Here is an 18,175-nt window from a genome sequence, read left to right as displayed (position 1 = left end):
ATTTAGGTAGTATCAAACGTTCAACCAGGTCATTGACAAGCTCATCATTCAGGCATTAAAAGCACACCAAATTCATACTGAAATAAAATCCAACATCACTGTGTGAATTACGGCGGAGGCCTTTGTGAGTCAATAGTCGAATATAAACAATTTCAGGCATATATAATCCATGCTGAGGGGTTGGGATTTAATACGGTGCGATAAAACTATTTTATCTCTCTTAGGGTGCTTATTATAGGTTTGTCTGTGAATTTGAAAAGCCTTTTTTAGTGTAGGTGTGCTTGCATTGTGCGATGTGACCTACTGTAATGACATCCAGAATGCTGAGCAGGCTGTGAACGCTGTCTCCAGCATAAACCTCCTTGACCACGCTCTCTTTGCCATCCTGGGGGGGGACAAGAAGGAGACGTTCAGGTGTGCAATCACCAATCAACTGTTCTCTTTCTGTTCATTCTTTTACAAGCAAATTTAGAAAAATAAAATACATTTGAAAGGGTGTGTTTATCAGGACAAATGCTAAATAGAAACTAGAAAAAGCTGTTCCTGCGTAACAGCGAGTGAGAATGCTAATCTGCAGAATGATTTGAGCAGAATATGCAAAAGATCCCTGCAGATGAGAAAAAGTAGCTGAAAAAACATTTAAATCAGATATAAAGAATTTGAAAAAAATTAAGAATTTGAAGGGATTTGAAGAATTTGAAAAAGTTGAAGAATTTGAAAAATTTTAAGAATTAGAAGAAAGAAGAATGTGAAGAATTTGAAAAATTTGAAGGAATTTGAATAATTTGAAAAATTTGATGAATTAGAAAAAATTGAAGAATTAGAAGAAGAATGTGAAGCAATGTGAAAAATTTGAAGAATTTGAAAAAATTAAAAAATTTGAAGAATTTCAAAAAAATTAAAAAAATTCACAATTTTGAAGAATTAGAACAATTAGAAGAATTGGAAGAATTGAAAGAATTGGAAGAATGTGAAGAATTTCAAGGAATTTGTATCAATTTGCATTGATTTAAATGGGAACAGCAAAAAAAAAAAAAAAAAGAAATTCGCACAAAAGTGAAATATTTTAAAAAGTGTATAAGTTAGCATAACCATGAGATATAGCAGTCATGCCGGGAACGAGCCGAACATTATGATACCAAAATTGTTGAAATCGGTTGAAGTATGCAGGAGCAGTTAAGACGCCGACGGAATAATAATAAGAAAGAAAAACAGGAAAACAATAAGTGAGAATGCTGTATAGCATTCTCACTGATTAGTCTCTGTTTTTTTTAATGGTAGTTCCGTTTTAATGTGAAGAGACAGAACATCATCCAAAAATTACTACTTCTTTTGCCTTCAAGAGAAATAGGTATCCTCTACAACTATAATAAGAGTTTTGGCTCTAGTAGATTGGTTACAAGCTAAGGTTGCATACAGGTCGGCCAGTCATTTACAGATCCTCCTAAACTCAACATGTTACGTGTCAAAATCACATCTTTCCACAGAATCAGTTTCTTAAGTGCCAAATTCTCCAACACCAAAAAGCTGGGACCAAAGAGCTGTCTAAGGGCTTCAGGGACAAGATGGACCGGCAAAACGTTGAACTACAAGACCGTCTGCAAGAAGTTTAGTGAGAAAGTGACAGCTATAGGTGTGATCATTCAGAAATAGAAGAAATATAAAATGACCAGCTGTTTCCATCAGTCTGGAACTACATCCAAGATTTTACCTCCTAGTGCAAGGATGATCAGGAGAAAGGTGCTTATCCCTATAAGCCCACAGCTATACAGGAGGAGCTACAGCAAGGCAGCTGAGACAAGAGTCACCGCTGGTAACACATTACACTATTCAGGATTAACATTTTGAAGCCTGGACACGTGCAGATCTCTCCTAGGTTTGCCAGTGAACATCTAAATTATTCAGAAGAGGCTTGGGAAAAAGTGTTGTGAGACCAAAATCAAATATTTGGTATCAACTCAATCCGTCGTGTGTGGAGAGAAATGCTGAGTATGACTGGAAGAACAACATTTCTGCAGTCAGGCATGGAAGTGGAAACATTATGCAATATTTATCTGATAAGGGTACAATATGAGTTCATCCTATCGAGGAGCTAATGAACATAATGAAGAGTCACTCATCAAAATGCTAATTTTTCTCCCTCTGTCAGAATATTGAAGGTGAGCCATAAATGTGTATTCTGCAATGACGAGGACCCCAAAAGATACAAACAAGGAGTGGCTAAAGAGGAAGAAGAATCTGATTGAAAAGTTATGCAGTTTGCAGACATATCTGCAACAGAAAATCTGTAGCAGGAGCTGAAACTTTCTGTTGCCAGGTAGCAGCCAAGAAGCTGAAAGGGTCTCTGTAAAGGGAGCTGCATGATGGAAAGGTAGTTATCGCCGTATCCTTGCAGCAAGAAGGACCAGGGTGTGAATCCTATCCTGTGGTTAAGTTCTCCAACTTCCTCCCATGGTCCAAAACATGCATGTTAGGGTAAATCGATAAGTCTAAATGGACCAAAGGAGTGAGCGTGTGTGTGTGTGGCTGTTTATACACATGGGAAATGAAGAGATAGGAAATGCAGCATCACCATTCCAGTAAGGCACAGTTCTAGTTTTCCATCCTGAACCACGTAGATACTGCTGTCTGGCTGTCCTGGCCTGAAGACGTACTCTCCCTGCTGGAACTGCAGGAAGACCATGTGCTTGCACAGCTCCAGGAAGAGGGGCTTCTCAAAGTGACCCAGCACGCTGCAACGGACGACAAACGAAAAGCCGTCAGGGCAAGAACGGATACGTACGGCAAGAACAAGATTAGCGACTAGACGTGTGAAGAGTGTCTTCTTTCCTGACCTACCGGACATTTTTGAGCATGTAGAGCACCTCAGAGGGGAGGTGGGAGTTGGCCACGTCAAATTCAGTGAGATCTGCCTCGAGCACTGAGGGAGGGGGCTCCTTCGCCTGAAGGATGGGAACCTCCTTCTTGAAGCGCAGGATCCTGCACGAGGGAGACAAAACAATGATGAAGAGAAAAGGGTAGAGAAGAGTGGAGGGGGGGGGGGCATTTTATGAAATGCATTTTACTTTTTGGCAATGTTGAGCATTTTCTGCTTCTTCTTTAGCCGTGGACGAGAGGAGGAGGAAGAGGAGGAGGCCGTCCCCACCAGTGAAGAGGTAGACTGCGAAACCTGTCAGAGAACGGATGTAAAAACAGGTTCCCGTGCGTTTCTTTTTGTAAACATGCACCTGTTTGGAGGATTTTAAAGTGCTCTGTTCTTGAAATGTTTTCACTTTTTGTCAAGTTTCAACTACAAACCCAAATGGATTCACTGAGATTTTCCATAAAAGGAAAGTGATGCATTATTTTCACATGTCTTCACAAATTAAAATATAAAAAATGTGTTGTGCATTTGTATTCCATCTTGCTGAGTCGGTATTTTGTAGAACCAGCTTTCTCTGCAAATACCGACACAGGTCCTTCTGGCTTTGTCTCTAACAGTGTTGCACCTTAAAAGACTGAACTTTCTGCTCATTATTTACTCAGTTTGGATGTAAATGTGTGGCAAACTATTTTCAATTCTTGTCAAATTCTCAATTGAATTTAGTTCTGGACTTTGGCTGGGCCATTCTCACAACTGAATATGCTGAATGTGGGTCTGAAAACTTTACAATCCTTTACAAACATACAAAGAGACATTTTTGGCGTCAGTCTAGCTAAATCAAACTCATTCAGAGCCGCAAATGTTACATGAACTTTTGAAAAAAATACTATCAATACTTTTTTGATAAATACCAACTCCAGAAAATGTGCTGTCATTTTTAAAGAACCATCATTTAACTTAGAAAAACATAAAACTCATGAAAAAAAGAGGATGGATAAATTTTCTTCAACAGGATGTTGATATTAGCGGAACATTGTTTACATAAAAAAGCTAATTGTTCCCAAGTAAAACAGATCTAAAAATATTAATGTTACTCTTAGCGTCATTGTGGAAACACAATTATTTAATTAAAAAACTGTTAAATCTTTTTTTGCTATCATATATCAATATAAAAATAACAATTGGATCTTTTTTATTTTTAGCAAATGGCTTTAGGAAGTCTGGAGAAAGACTTCCGTACGGCTTCGAAGCGATTCTGGTCCACTATCCGGCGTCTCAGGAGGGGGAAGCAGTGCAGTACCAACACTGTTTACAGTGGGGGTGGTGTGCTGCTGACCTCGACTCGGGACGCCGTGCATCGGTGGGCGGAATACTTCGAAGACCTCCTTAATCCCACCAACACGTCTTCCATTGAGGAAGCAGAGCCTGAGGACTCTGGGTCAGGTTCTCCCATCTCTGGTGCTGAGGTTGCCGAGGTGGTTAAAAAGCTCCTCGGTGGCAAGGCTCCGGGGGTGGATGAGATTCGCTCTGAGTACCTTAAGGCTCTGGATGTTGTGGGGCTGTGTTGGTTAACGCGGCTCTGCAACATTGCGTGGACATCGGGGGCAGTTCCCCTGGATTGGCAGACTGGGGTGGTGGTCCCCCTATTTAAAAAGGGGGACCGGAGGGTGTGTTCCAACTACAGAGGAATCACACTCTTAAGCCTCCCTGGTAAGATCTATTCAGGGGTTCTGGAAAGGTGGGTCCGTCGGATAGTCGAATCTCGGATTCAGGAAGAGCAGTGTGGTTTTCGTCCTGGCCGTAGAACACTGGACCAGCTCTATACCCTCAGCAGGATTCTTGAGGGGGCATGGGAGTTTGCCCAACCAGTCTACATGTGCTTTGTGGATCTGGAGAAGGCATTCGACCGTGTCCCCCGGGGGATCCTGTGGGGGGTACTCCAGGAGTATGGAGTACCGGGACCTCTAATAAGGGCTGTCAGGTCTCTGTACGACCGGTGTCAGAGTCTGGTCCGCATTGCCGGCAGTAAGTCGGACTCGTTTCCGGTGAGAGTTGGACTCCGCCAAGGTTGCCCTTTGTCACCGATTCTGTTCATAACTTTTATGGACAGAATTTCTAGGCGCAGCCAAGGTGTTGAGGGGATCCGTTTTGGTGGCCTTAGGATTGCGTCTCTGCTATTCGCGGATGACATGGTCCTATTGGCTTCATCAGGGCGTGATCTAAAGCTCTCACTGGAGCGGTTCACAGCCGAGTGCGAAGCGGCCGGGATGAAAATCAGTGCCTCCAAATCAGAGACCATGGTCTTGAACCGGAAAAGGGTAGAGTGCCTTCTCCGGGTTGGGGAGGATGTCCTGCCCCTAGTGGAGGAGTTCAAGTATCTTGGGGTCTTGTTCACGAATGAGGGGAGGATGGAGCGGGAGATCGACAGACGGATTGGTGCAGCGTCTGCTGTGAAGCGGGCGCTGTACCGATCCGTTGTGGTGAAGAGAGAGCTGAGCCAAAAGGCAAAGCTCTCGATTTACCGGTCGATCTACGTTCCTACCCTCATCTATGGTCACGAGCTTTGGGTCGTGACCGAAAGAACGAGATCCCGGATACAAGCGGCTGAAATGAGTTTTCTCCGTAGTGTGTCTGGGCTCTCCCTTAGAGATAGAGTGAGGAGCTCAGTCATCCGGGGAGGACTCAGAGTAGAGCCGCTGCTCCTCCACGTCGAGAGGAGCCAGTTGAGGTGGCTCGGGCATCTGGTCAGGATGCCTCCTGGACGCCTCCCTGCTGAGGTGTTCCGGGCACGTCCCACCAGGAGGAGGCCCAGGGGAAGACCCAGGACACGCTGGAGGGACTATGTCTCCCGGCTGGCCTGGGAACGCCTTGGGATTCCTCCTGAGGAGCTGGCCCAAGAGGCTGGGGAGAGGGACGTCTGGGCCTCCCTACTGAAGCTGCTACCCCCGCGACCCGATCCCGGATAAGCGGAAGAAGACGGACGGACGGACGGACGGCTTTAGGAGCCATTATGGAAGATCAAAAGTGCCTCCATAGCTGCAGGTTGGAGACTCCTCTGCTAAATCACCTCACTGTAGGAACGTTTTAGTTTTGTCTTAATATAGACATTTTCAAGTCTCTTGTACCCTATAACAAGTTTTCTTCCAGGCCTTTTTCTGAATTTAGCTCCATCTATCTTCCCATCAGCTCTGACCAGATTCTATGTTTCCGCTAAACACAAAGCAAACCCAGAGCATGATGCGGTCGATCTGATCTGACCGCAGCAACCTTCGTTCATATATTAGCTGTGCCTCCTAAACGAGTTACAGCAAATGGAACTTCTTGTGGTTTTCGTCCGACTCCTCCATAAAGGTCAGATATTTAAGCAGACAGCTAACAGTTGTCCTGCCAGCAGATTCTCCCATCTCTGGTGTGGTTCTCTGCAGCCTCTCCAGTTACCATGATCCTTTGGGTAACATCTTTAATTAACACTATCCTTACCTGGCTGGGCAGTTTAGGCTGGACATGTCTTGGCAGTTTTTCCATATTTGATTTGTTTTCTGTGAGATATCTAAATCTTTTCAATGTCGTTTTTAAACCCAACCCTGACTGAAACTCCACCAAGACTTTGTCTGTGGCCTCTATTTAAAAAAACATATCTGCCCCTTAACTATTTGCTACATGTAATTAAAATAAATTACATGAAGGTTTGTTGCAACGTCACGCAAACTTCAACATTTTCATCCAGCCACTCACCTTCCGCATAATCTTTCGTCCGTAGAACATGACTTTGTCTCTCTTACGGAAGCGATACTTGGGTGCCTCCTGAGCCTCTATGTCTGCAAAATAAAAGTTAATGTCAAAATACATCACTGCTTTATAATGCGCTTTTTTTCCCCACAACAATGTTCCAGAGCGATGGGACTCTGCTTTTACTGACTTCGAAGCTTTATCCTCCGCAAGATGAAGAAGATGAGGATGGCGATGAGGACTATGACGACGCCGGCGCCAATAACCATTCCCACGATCTGAAGGAAGAACAACAGATAAAGGATGCTAAAAGAAAATAATGGTCACAGGTTTTAATTAAAGTTTTAAATCAAATCTGCTTGGATTTTACAAATAGCGGTGGACTAAACTTTTAGCTAACGTGAGTCATGGTAATAAAGCCTTCAGCTGCAGCGGTAAAACAGCTGAAAGAGAAGGAAGACAGAAATGAAACTGCTGTAGTGACGCAAAGCCCCATTCTCACCATGCTTGTCTGTAGTTCTTCCTCCACAAAGGTCTTGAGGTTTTCAAATCTGTCCTGAAAAAAACAAAAAAAGAAGCAAAAAGAGAAATGCAAAGGCATGCTAGTGCACGTGATAGTCAACAAGATAACCATTACACATCACAATGTAGCTGCGTGAAAAGTAGACCCGGAGGCTATAACTCCACTGAGCTGTGAAAGCATGTGGGAACCAGGAATTTGCCCCGCAAGCAGCAACGCCTGGATGAAAGGGGAAAAACCTTCCTTTTTGCCCCGTGTTTGGACGCAATAATGATGATAAAACACACACAGAGCTTCTCTTTGCTATTTCCAGGTAACAAAAGGTTAAAATGATTTCATCCTTTGTATCTTGTTAAAAAGAGATCTTAGTCACTTAGGTTTAATAGCATGAAAGTAAGAGCTTATCAAAAAAGTGTTGAGTGAGTGCAGAGATCCAACATAAATACGACTGATTTGTCTTGCATGTGTTTGGCAGACCGCCATGTGTCGCACAGTGAGGTCAAAAGTGAGGGGAATTGTTTTTTAGCAGTTAGGCTGAGAGCCATTGGGCGTTTATCTTGTGTTATCTGTGATTATTTATACATCTGTAACAAGCTTAATGTCATTTTACAGTAATCGCTCTGAACTGGGAAAGTGGAGGGAGCGCAATGTACAGTGGATTTCTCACGTACAGCACTTTTAAATGCCAGGTTTTCTGAGGATGAAGTGGTAAATCATTTCAAAAACATTTTTCCACAATAATGTGAAATATATCTTGAATATTCGAAATAAAAACGTAGCTACTAGGGGGAGGGGAAAAAATGGGAAATAACTTGGTGTGCACTGCTTTAGACTTTGTTGATTTAGTTTCCGCTTTCAGTCCTCTTGGCTTCCTATCTGTTATCAGTCATGGTGAACCTAATAAAACAAAATATTCAGTTGTACTAGCAGGATCATAAAAGACGTTTGCCCATTTAAATGCTTTAGCTAATGTCAAAGTTTAGATAGAAGCTACAAAGGATCAACATTATCTAAATTTGAAAAAAGTATCAGTCAGGAAAAAGGTTTAAAAATTATTACATTTTCCCCTTTACAATATTGACGTTGCAAGAGGGAAGAATTTATTAGTAATTGGCAAGAACGTGGTACAAAGGTGACATCGCGAAAAATAGACTGTGGAGACAACAGAAAATAGCTGTGAAACAGCAAAGCTGAAGGAGCTGTGGGAACTGCTGGTTAAACGCTGACGGTTTTCAACATGTAACAACAGCGTTGGATTCCCCATGAGTCCATACTAAAGAACAAGGTTGCATGACTTTCCTTGCTAAAAAAAACCTCCTGGACTGGCTAAAATTTTCAAAATATTGAAAGAACACCTAACGGTCCAATAAAGACATGCCTGAACTCTGGGCCGCGTAAACAGCGCTGAGCATCACTAGCAGCAGATCATATCCGCAGAAAAACACGGTGGTGGGAGCATCGTTCTCTTGGGTTACTTTACTTCTGATGGAACGCCTGTTTATGTTCAGGTGGATGGAAAACAATTTAATTTTTAGCCAAGTGAGAGTTAACCCAGAAACAAGCAGGGGTCTGCTGGAAAGCCGAAGATAAAGATGGATTCTATTTTCTGCATCCAACTGAGCCCAGGCACACTGCAAAAACAGAACTACAAATAAGTAAAATGTTCTTAAAATGAGTACTTGTCCATGATTTGAGCAGGTAAATAGGACTATTTGCCAATGGAATAAGACTTTTGCACTTAAAAATAGTAACAATTCATCTCCATCATCTTATTTCAAGTGCAGGATGTCTAATTATCCTATTTTAGGGGTCAAAATACTCATTCCATTGGCAGATAATCCATTTTACCTACTCAAATCAAGGATAAATACACTAACTTTAAGAACATTTTACTTATTTTTAGACAATTTTTTCAGTGCAAACAACAGATTTAACAAAATATTGGCTTAGCTGGAAGAAAATGGAAGTTTTGGAATGATCTGGCCACCGTCCAGAGATAAATCTGACAGAAAATCTGTAGAATCCCTTAAAGAGGACCGTGGTCAAGAGATGTCTTCAATCTGGAAGATTAGGAAAACTAAGAGTAGGAAGATATCGTCACATTGTGATGTATGAATACTAACGATATTCACCCAAAAAAGACTGAATGCATGAATAAAACATAAAGTGCTCAAACGCAACATTTGTTAAAAGTGCATGAACAGATACTGTATGGAACCAGGTTATTGCAGCTTTGTCTTTTTATCATTATCCCTAATAAATTTAAAATTTTGAATGTGCAATACTTTTACAGGAAATATTACATGATTATATCATGAACCCATGATCATTAATCATGGTATCACTTTTAGTCTCAGAAATAGGGTGTGTCACCACAGCTGTTACTCATAGATGAGTTCAGTTTCAAGTATGAACACAGAATGTTATTGTCCTAAAACGATTCATCCAGTTAATTGTCGAGAGAAAATTTACAGAAAGTAATTGTGTGAGTGTTTAACACAATATTTGGCAAAATGCTTCAGAGAGCATCAACTCCTTTACTAAGAGAAAGAAACCAAAAATGCTAGTTCAATCCAGTTGCAAAGCACTCCACATAACTTAGCAAGTATGTGTTTTGAAGTGGATTAGGAAGGCTGTGGAGTCTGCTGATCAAGACAGGTCATGCCAGTAACATGCGTGTTGCATCTGAATACCCTTAAGGCTTTCCACTTTTTTTTATTCAGAAGTCATCGAAAGCTAATGCAAAAAACACAGAGCTCTAATATATCACTTCAAAAAGTGCTTTCAAAATAATAAAAGACCTAAAATATGACTCAATGAAAGATTTGGACTCATAACGACGTGCAATAATTCAAAACTTACCGGGGAATTGTCTTCTTGGACCTCTTGTTCTGAGGTACTCTGTCCCATTGTAGCCTTGTGTCTTCATAGGGATGGTCCATCAACGGCCACTACGACCAAACAGGAATGTTTAATAGAGACTGCAGGTCATTTAACAGGGAGAGCAGGTACAGAGCAGGACTTATTTATCTTGTTGATCTGTTTGGGTGAGCCAAAAACCAAAGGAGCTGCTTTTGTTTGCGTTAGCTCAATTATACACCTCACAGCGTCTTAGAACTATGGATGATAAACGCTCTCCGTCTGTGTAAGTCAGTGGGGTCCAAAGTGCGGTCCAGGGGCCGTTTGCGCCTGGAATCTAATGATTGTGAAAAACAATTGTAATAATTTTGTGTGAATCCCGTCCGCAGTTCAAGAGGAGCACCAATTTGGCTCGCCAGAAGAGGTTGGTGTTGCAGATGGACAACCATTTTTCATTTTCCTGTGTGAGATTTTTACAGTGAAATAACCCCCTTTTAAAATTACTAAAGTTTCTTTCTTTTAATAAAGCAGTAATGCAAGACATTTTTTTTTCCAGTTTCAAACATACTTCAATTACACAACAAGCACTTTAAAATTATTCTTGCATTTTTAATTTGATTCAAATTGTTGTGGCCTGCGAGTGTTTTGAACTGTACGATTTTGGCCCACAGGACAAGTTTGGACACCTCTGGTGTAAATAATAAATCTAGTAAGATTACAGATGCACCGATCAGAATTTTGATGCCAAACTGCAATCCTCGGTTTTTATAAAACTTTAACCTAAAGGTTTAGATTCCAGCTGATTACGATCAAACCTAGAATATAATAAGACATTTTAGCCTTCCTGTCATTAACAGTCAACAAATATTTGAGTGAGAAGTAAAGTCAACATCATGCCCTGAGTGTGAAAGGGAGCAATTGTTGTTTAACAGTCTTTTACTATGTTATAATGAAGAATAAAAGGGTTTTGTCTATTGTTTTTACATGTACTGTTGCGTTATTTCAGGCATATTAAATAGAAAAGCTGCTTTTCTAGATGCGTCATGGCAGATTTGCTCTATAAACGTCTCAAGACAGAATCCTCATTGCGTGATTGACTTTATAGAGTCAAGACTGGATCCAGCATCTAAGTAGGCAGGCCACATTGATGTCATAGAAACCTGCTTTTTTAGGACCTCCAGCTACACTATATTGCCAAAAGTATTCGCTCACCTGCCACGACTCCCATATGAACTTAAGGGACCTCTCAGTCTTGATCCATAGGTCTTAATATGACGTTGGTCAACCCTTTGCAGCCAACAGCTTCAAATCTTCTGGGAAGCCTTTCTACAAGGTTCTGGAGTGTGTTTATGGGAATTTCTGACCGTTCTTCCAGAAGCGTATCTTTGAGGTCAAACACTGATGTTGGCCTGTCTGCTCCAATTCATCCCACAGGTGTTTTGTTGTGTTGAGGTGCAGCCCAGTCAAGATCATCCACACCGAAATATCTTTCTGGACATTGCTTTGTGCACTGGTGCATGGTCATGTTGGAAGAGGAAGGGGCCATCTCTAATCTGATCCCATAAAGCTGGGAGGATGGAGTTGTGCAAAATCTCTTGGTCTGCTGAAGCATTCAGAGTTCCGTTCACTGGAACTAAGAGGCCAGGCCAAGCTCCTGAAACACAACCCTACATCAGAATCCTCCCACCACCAAACTTTATACTTGGGACAATACAGCCAGACCACTATCGTTCTCCTGGCAACCGTCAAACACAGACTCATTCATCAAATTACCAGATTGAGAACTGCGATTCGTCACTCCAGAGAACGTGTCTCCGCTGCTCTAGAATCCAGTGGTGGCGTGCCTTACACCGCTGCATCCGGCGCTTTTCATTGAACTTGGTGATGTGTGGGTTGGATGCAGCTGCTCTGCCAGGGAAACCCATTCAACAAAGCTCTCTATGTACTGTCGTCAAACTAATCTTAAGGCCACATAGGCCTGTCACGATAACAAATTTTTCTGAATGATTAATTGTCTGAAAAATTATTGCGATAAACTGTAATATTGTTTGAAGACCTTTTTGCACTGATTTAATGGAAATTACTTAATAATGTTTGCGATTTCCTGCCAAAGATAAACACACTTTACACTGGAACTGGTTAACAAAATAAAACGAGAAATAAAAATCAAATGGACTCTCAGTCTCTGTTAACTAAAAATACACTTGAATAAAAACTAAACACAAGATAAAACCATGGTGGAAATAAAAACTACATTCAACCAAAAGAGTACAGATAATGAAGTCTGTATATCATTAGATTTTAAAAAAGATAGGCAAAACTGCCATTTTATTAAAAAAAATGCAAAGTAACAAAAGCAGATTCTTAAATAAGACTAGATGCCTCAACAATCTTTAAGCAGATCTGTAACTACTTTAGTCAGACAGATTCCGAGCAGGAGTAGCAATGTGTCCAGCTGTACCAAACATTCTCTCTGAACTGGTGCTTGTTGCACAAATACACATGTATTTTTTGGCCAAGTTTGCCATCAAAGGATTCTTTGATTGTCACACCACCACATCAAGGGATCACAAGAGGCATCAATAGCATCTTCTTGAAGGAACTTTGTCAGTTCTGCATCAGCCTGTTCTGTTTTTGGATATGTAGCCTGTGTCTGAACTGTCCAGTCTGCAGCTATATAGTGAATGGTCAAGCTCATATAAGGGGTGTCATATTTGAACTTGACCACATATCCGACGTAGCAGAGTAAAATTAAATGTTTTGTATCTCCTTCAGTATGTCCTCTTTAATACTGCTGTACATTTGTGGAATTGCCACTTGTGATATGTATGTTTTACATGCTGCAGAAGTACAAAATGAAGTGCGCTGACTACCTGATGCGATAGTCCACTCCTCCTTCCTCCTCATTTTTCCCTTCCTAAAAAAAATTAGGAAGGGGAGGGGTCAGTGGATAGCACCGGAGTTAAGCCTTTTCATCCAGCGTCATCAATAGAAACAGAAAAACACAGGCAGAGACGATATAGACGATAAATTAAATGACGCGGATAGTTTTTATTTATCGTGCGATTAATTGATTTATTGATTATCGTGACAGGCCTAAGGCCACATGAGGTTTGGAGGTCTTGAAAATTGCAGAAAATTGTCAACTTCCGTGCACTTATCGCATCAGCATCCGCTGCCCTTGCGCCATCGGTTTACGTGGCCTACCACTTTGTGGCTAAGTTGCTGTGGTTCCCAATCGTTTCCAATTTGCTATAACACCACTGACAGTTAAATGGGGAATATTAGGAGTGAGGAAATTTCACAGCTGGGCATGATGGCAGGTGGCATCCTATCACAGAAACACCTTGAAATTTACTGAGCCCCTCAGGCAATATAGTGTATTTGGATTATTTGTGTCGGTGCATGGGTGTGGAGGTGAGCTTGTGTGTGGCAAACTTGATCCCACACTCAGTAAACCACAGACATGCCTTGACATGTCATAGAAGACCTAGTTTTTTTTTTTTTTAAAGGCTTCTTACATCGCCTTGCTTACTTTGAATTTGTTTTATGCACCTCACTGACACTATAAACAGCTAACTTCGAAACCTCCTCCCCCTGTAACAACTACCACACAGAGGAGTGTTATTGTAAACACAGCCTGGTAAAGCTTAAGCACGGTGCATTCACTGACCTATAAAACATCTGATCATTGAGCTTCTGACTAGTCGATCACCCTTCGCAGCACACAGAGCTACTAATCATCCGATTCTGGTCACCAGCTAATTTCTCAGAGCATCGCTAAGAAAAAGCCAAATCAATATTCAGCTTTATGCAAAATTTCTGAAAAACATCCGTGTTTTCTCAGCAGTGAAAGATCACTTGCTTTAGAGTTCATTTATGTACAACCAGGTGAAGATTATTCTTTTTTTTTTTTACTAATTTCATAGCAACATCCATGGATATAAACTGCTTTACTTGTTGGAGTTTAACAGCTATGGGACACTTAACTCAGGGGTGGGATGCCGTTTTTCTTTATCGAGGTTAAACTTATTCATCCTAACTCAAGTTTGTCCAAAAGGAAGAAAAAAAAAACGAAAATTAGGTCAGACTTTTGTCTGTCACACAAAACCTCAGCAGGATATCCGTGTTAGAGATGAAGATGTATCAAGATGCTTTCCCTCTTCCCCAACGCCCCACATATTCCCTAAGGAAGGATGATCTCTTTTTTTTTCTTTGCAATAAATTGCCACCACTTAAATTATGGATTGAATTTGATTTTTGAAAGCATATTCATACAAAGAAAACAATTTAGCAAAACAAAAAGTTGCTCAACACAGAGTTCAATGCTCCACACGTCCTATTGCAAGGCTTTTTAAGCATATCTTCCTGTTCGTGCTCTTTTCTGCTGCCTTCCCTTCATCTGTGAAAAACCGCAACCACAAAGCAGTTGTTCCATAACAGATTTTTTTTAAATTTTTGCATTTTTAATCACTTAAATGTTGCTGATCTAACAAATTTTCCAGTAAGACAAAAATTAGCAGAATTACTCCAAAAAAGGAGCCCTGACTTAAGTTATTTAGAGTGAAAAAAAAACTATCCAAAGCAACCTGGTCCAACATAAAATTAAAAGACAATTGCCTATACTCTTAATCATGAATTAACAGTGATTAACCACATTTATTTTGGCAAGGCGAGTTCAATTTCACTAGCTACACTGTGACCCTGGCCCAAATTTTCACATAAAACCTTTCTGGCAACAGAGAGTAGGCTAAAGGATCTCAAAAAGCAACATGTCCTGATCAAAAAGTTAAGATCGTATAAGGAGGAAACAAAATCATAGACATCTATCAGTCTGGAAATGGTTACTGAGCTATTTTTAAGGCTTTGGGGTTCCAGCAACCCCAGTGAGAGCCTTTATCCACAAATTGAAAAAGCATGTAACATTCTTGAACCTTCCCAGGCATGGCTGATAGAAAATAACTAGTTCAAGAGCGCACTGACAACTCATTCGGTGAAATAAGAACAAAAATGGCATCCTTGGGAGAGTTCAAAGGTGGAAACCACAAATTCCCGAAAAGGAACCGAAGAATGATGTAGATGATCCTGGAGACTTTTGGGAAAGCTTACTGTGGACTGACAATACAAAAGTGGACCTTTTTAGAAGCTGTGCACCCTAGTGCCGTACATCTGGTAAAAGCACTAAAATTATTTCAGAAAAAGAACACAATCAATTAAAGCAAATGGGGCCAAGACCATTGTACTACCACCACAACCATGTTTTATCAGGACCACATGAAATGATTGTAATAAGGGGAAACAATATCTTGCCGCTGCAGCAGAATATATTACTGAGTGAAAACAGCCTGGAAAATAACACAAACTGTGTCAGCCGAGTGCAATAACTAAGTATTTTAGGACAAAAGAAGAAATGTAAAATGTGTTTTGCTTTGGGGGGTGGGGGGAGGGTTGATTACTGAGGCTGGTGACCAGAACCAGCTTGATGGGCCCTGCCTGGATAACCAACTTGTTAGAAAAGTTTCAGTGTGGAAATCAAGGAAGAAGCCTCATGAGTTAGCTTTCAAAGTACTGAAAGTGGTCTAAAAGAAACGTGTCAAGACGAGCCTATGAGAGCGCAAGACTTTCACCAGAGAAGTATTTATCTTTATGAGGTATCAGAGGACACGGCAGCCTTTTAGAAATCTCAGCGTTGAGCCACACACTCAAATATACACAGCAATACTGATATTGCTCTAATGCTAGCTGTGCTAATGGCTAACAGAACATGCTGGGGAGTTGACGGTGCGCTAACGGTTAGAGCAGGGTGGATGTGTCCTGGAGAGACCGCAAGTTCGCTGCTCCAAATCCCACAGAGTGCCACTCTGGGTCCCTGAGCCACAGAAAAAGTCCCCAGGTGTCACACAGCGGCAGCCCAGCGCTCCAAAAGAGACGCGGTAAATTATACATTTTTATTGGAATGCTGTCGCTTCATGCTTGCTCAGTATGAGGGATTGCTGCAAAGCCAAGGACAATGCAGACGACTATCCCTGTGACGCTACGCTTCTCCAGGAGGAGTAAATGCTGCTTGTCGGGACTTTGAAGCAATCAACTGGGTTCCCTTATAAAGGAAATATTTTGAGCAATCTGTATAATCTGATTGAATTTGACTTTGGAAAGTGCCTTGATATGACATGTTTCATGAATTGGCGCTATATAAATAAAATCGAATTGAACTGTCTGCACTGATAACTAAAGATGATTAATAATATTTTTATAAAGCCACTTTAAAATTTCAACTCTGGTCTTTCCCCCCCCCCCCTCTTAGTTTTAAAAATAATACCAAAATAATACAATACTCTAGAAAGAAACTTTTCCTAAAACGCAGCATGACGACAACTTTTTTTCCTAATATAAATGAGTTGTGTACGGTCATTGCAGGAAAGCTATAAAAAAAAAAAGTAGCTTCAGTGTTGTACTTATAACTTATATAGTCATTCTTTAAACAATAAAGAAAAAAAAAACTTTGACAAGCAGGTCAAAGTTTTATAAAGGAAAAAAAAAAACAGATCAGAAACCAGCCACAAAATTCCAACTGGTCCAAATATGTCACTATTAAACTTTCTTAATTTCATTCTATAAAAAAAAAAAGAGTTTTATAACCAGGAAACTGTACTTAATGAGTATTTTAATAATTTAGACTACCAGTAGAACTAATTCAACTTGTATCAAATGTAAACAACAGTACAGAGTACATCTTTAAATACTATTTTGCTTTTTAGCAGCATATTAAGGAGAAATGTAAACATTACGATTATATCAAACGCAAAAATGAGAACGTCAACTAAACTGAAAATCTATCTAGAGATGGCTTCTGCGTGAGCCAAAATTGCTTATTAGCTTTTATTTAATCATTTATGTTATAAATGAGACTTTGAGCTGTGTATCTCGCTAAACTAGACTAGCACAACTGGCTAAAAAAAATGCTGTATTTCTCACTGATCCTGGAACACTCTGCAACACTCAGCGGGATCGGCTGCAGGTCTGCTCTGATGCATTTCCTGCCTAAAGTACTTTACAGCATCAGTGAACGGGAGAGGGGGGCCCGAACTGCTGCACTGATGAAATTCAATCAGTGCACGGCTGAGGATGGACGCTCGCGTTACATGGGAGTAACCCTGTGATTCACAAACAAGCCACCGAACAGGATGCTGCCACGAAGGCCACAGCATTGAAGACCACTGTACTGCCATTTTTTTTTCCTTTAATAAAAAAAAGCGCCACACTTTAACCAGCAAAATAATAAATATGACTACGTAATACAAATAGCTTTGACTTAATGGCCAAATAACAATAAATATTCATTAGATATCAATGTGTACAATATCGCAGGACTCCGTGAATGATTATTTATTGGTAGATTTTAAGTACCATGCATTAAAAAAAATCTGCATGCAAATAATATTTTTGCCTCAGTATTCAAACATGACATGTTTTTAGTGACTGAGATGTTAAGGCTCAAAAAGCAAGGCTTGGGTGGTATAATGAAGGAAAAGAAAGACCAAGTAGTCAGAATATGTGGATTAATCCTCATAGAAACCACCACCATCATTATTTGTTCTCCTAATGGTGTAGATCAAATATCAGCTGTACAGTTATCATGTCTCAGAAGAACATTTTAAGGCCAAGTTTAAAACTTTTCCTTTAGATAAAGCTCATGGTTACAGAAGATTAGGTTGTCCTGAGCAATCTCTGCAGTTATCTTGCCATCGCCTTGACTGCTGGAGGACATGTGCATATTTTCTCCAGTCTGCTACTCCTACACATTATGCATTGTTCACATTTATTACCAGCAGAATCTTTGCGTTTTCTCAGTTTTATTCCTTCCCCTACAAGGTCTCCGAGGCGCAGTGCCCCGGTTTTCACCTGTGTCTTCTTCCTGGACAAAAGGTATTGACACAGCAACGGCTGCCGTTTACTATGCGCACCGTTTTTGGATCCCTTTCCATTCAAAGGACTCGGTGCAAAACCGCGTCTCTTTCCTGAGGCGTTACTGACACAGGCATCGCTGTAGAGCTGTGTATGTTTTGGCAATTGAATGTTCCAAGAGAATACAGTTATTAAAAATGTAGATTATTTATTCATTTTTGTTTAAATGCTAAATATCAAATGGAAACACAAGCAGGTATTTATCTTTTTGATGTAAAAAAAAAAAAAATGGATGAGAG

The 18,175-nt window shown here is 40.6% G+C and overlaps 1 protein-coding gene across 9 annotated transcripts in view; it reads right to left on the bottom strand.

Annotated features, from left to right (window-relative positions):
• pnpla6 (patatin-like phospholipase domain containing 6) overlaps positions 1–18,175 on the bottom strand; it is a 50,301-nt gene that overhangs the window by 29,696 nt on the left and 2,430 nt on the right. For 7 of the 9 annotated variants that reach the window (XM_021318703.2, XM_021318704.2, XM_021318706.2 and 4 more), the window contains exons 2-9: positions 9,975–10,063; positions 7,095–7,143; positions 6,783–6,870; positions 6,599–6,681; positions 3,066–3,169; positions 2,839–2,979; positions 2,573–2,732; positions 305–385 (exon numbers count right to left, since the gene is read on the bottom strand). In XM_021318703.2, coding sequence (XP_021174378.2) covers positions 305–385; positions 2,573–2,732; positions 2,839–2,979; positions 3,066–3,169; positions 6,599–6,681; positions 6,783–6,870; positions 7,095–7,143; positions 9,975–10,054 — 786 coding nt within the window. In that variant the 5' untranslated portion in view covers positions 10,055–10,063. Of the gene's footprint in view, positions 1–304; positions 386–2,572; positions 2,733–2,838; positions 2,980–3,065; positions 3,170–6,598; positions 6,682–6,782; positions 6,871–7,094; positions 7,149–9,974; positions 10,064–18,175 lie in introns of all 9 variants that reach the window. The other 2 variants (XM_012866962.3, XM_012866963.3) reach the window with 1 other exon arrangement.

This window comes from Fundulus heteroclitus, unplaced genomic scaffold (genome assembly GCF_011125445.2).
Source record: "Fundulus heteroclitus isolate FHET01 unplaced genomic scaffold, MU-UCD_Fhet_4.1 scaffold_74, whole genome shotgun sequence".
NCBI classification, from domain to species: domain Eukaryota; kingdom Metazoa; phylum Chordata; class Actinopteri; order Cyprinodontiformes; family Fundulidae; genus Fundulus; species Fundulus heteroclitus.
The sequence above is the reverse complement of the archived record's forward strand: the minus strand, read 5'-3'. Positions and strand labels throughout refer to the sequence as shown.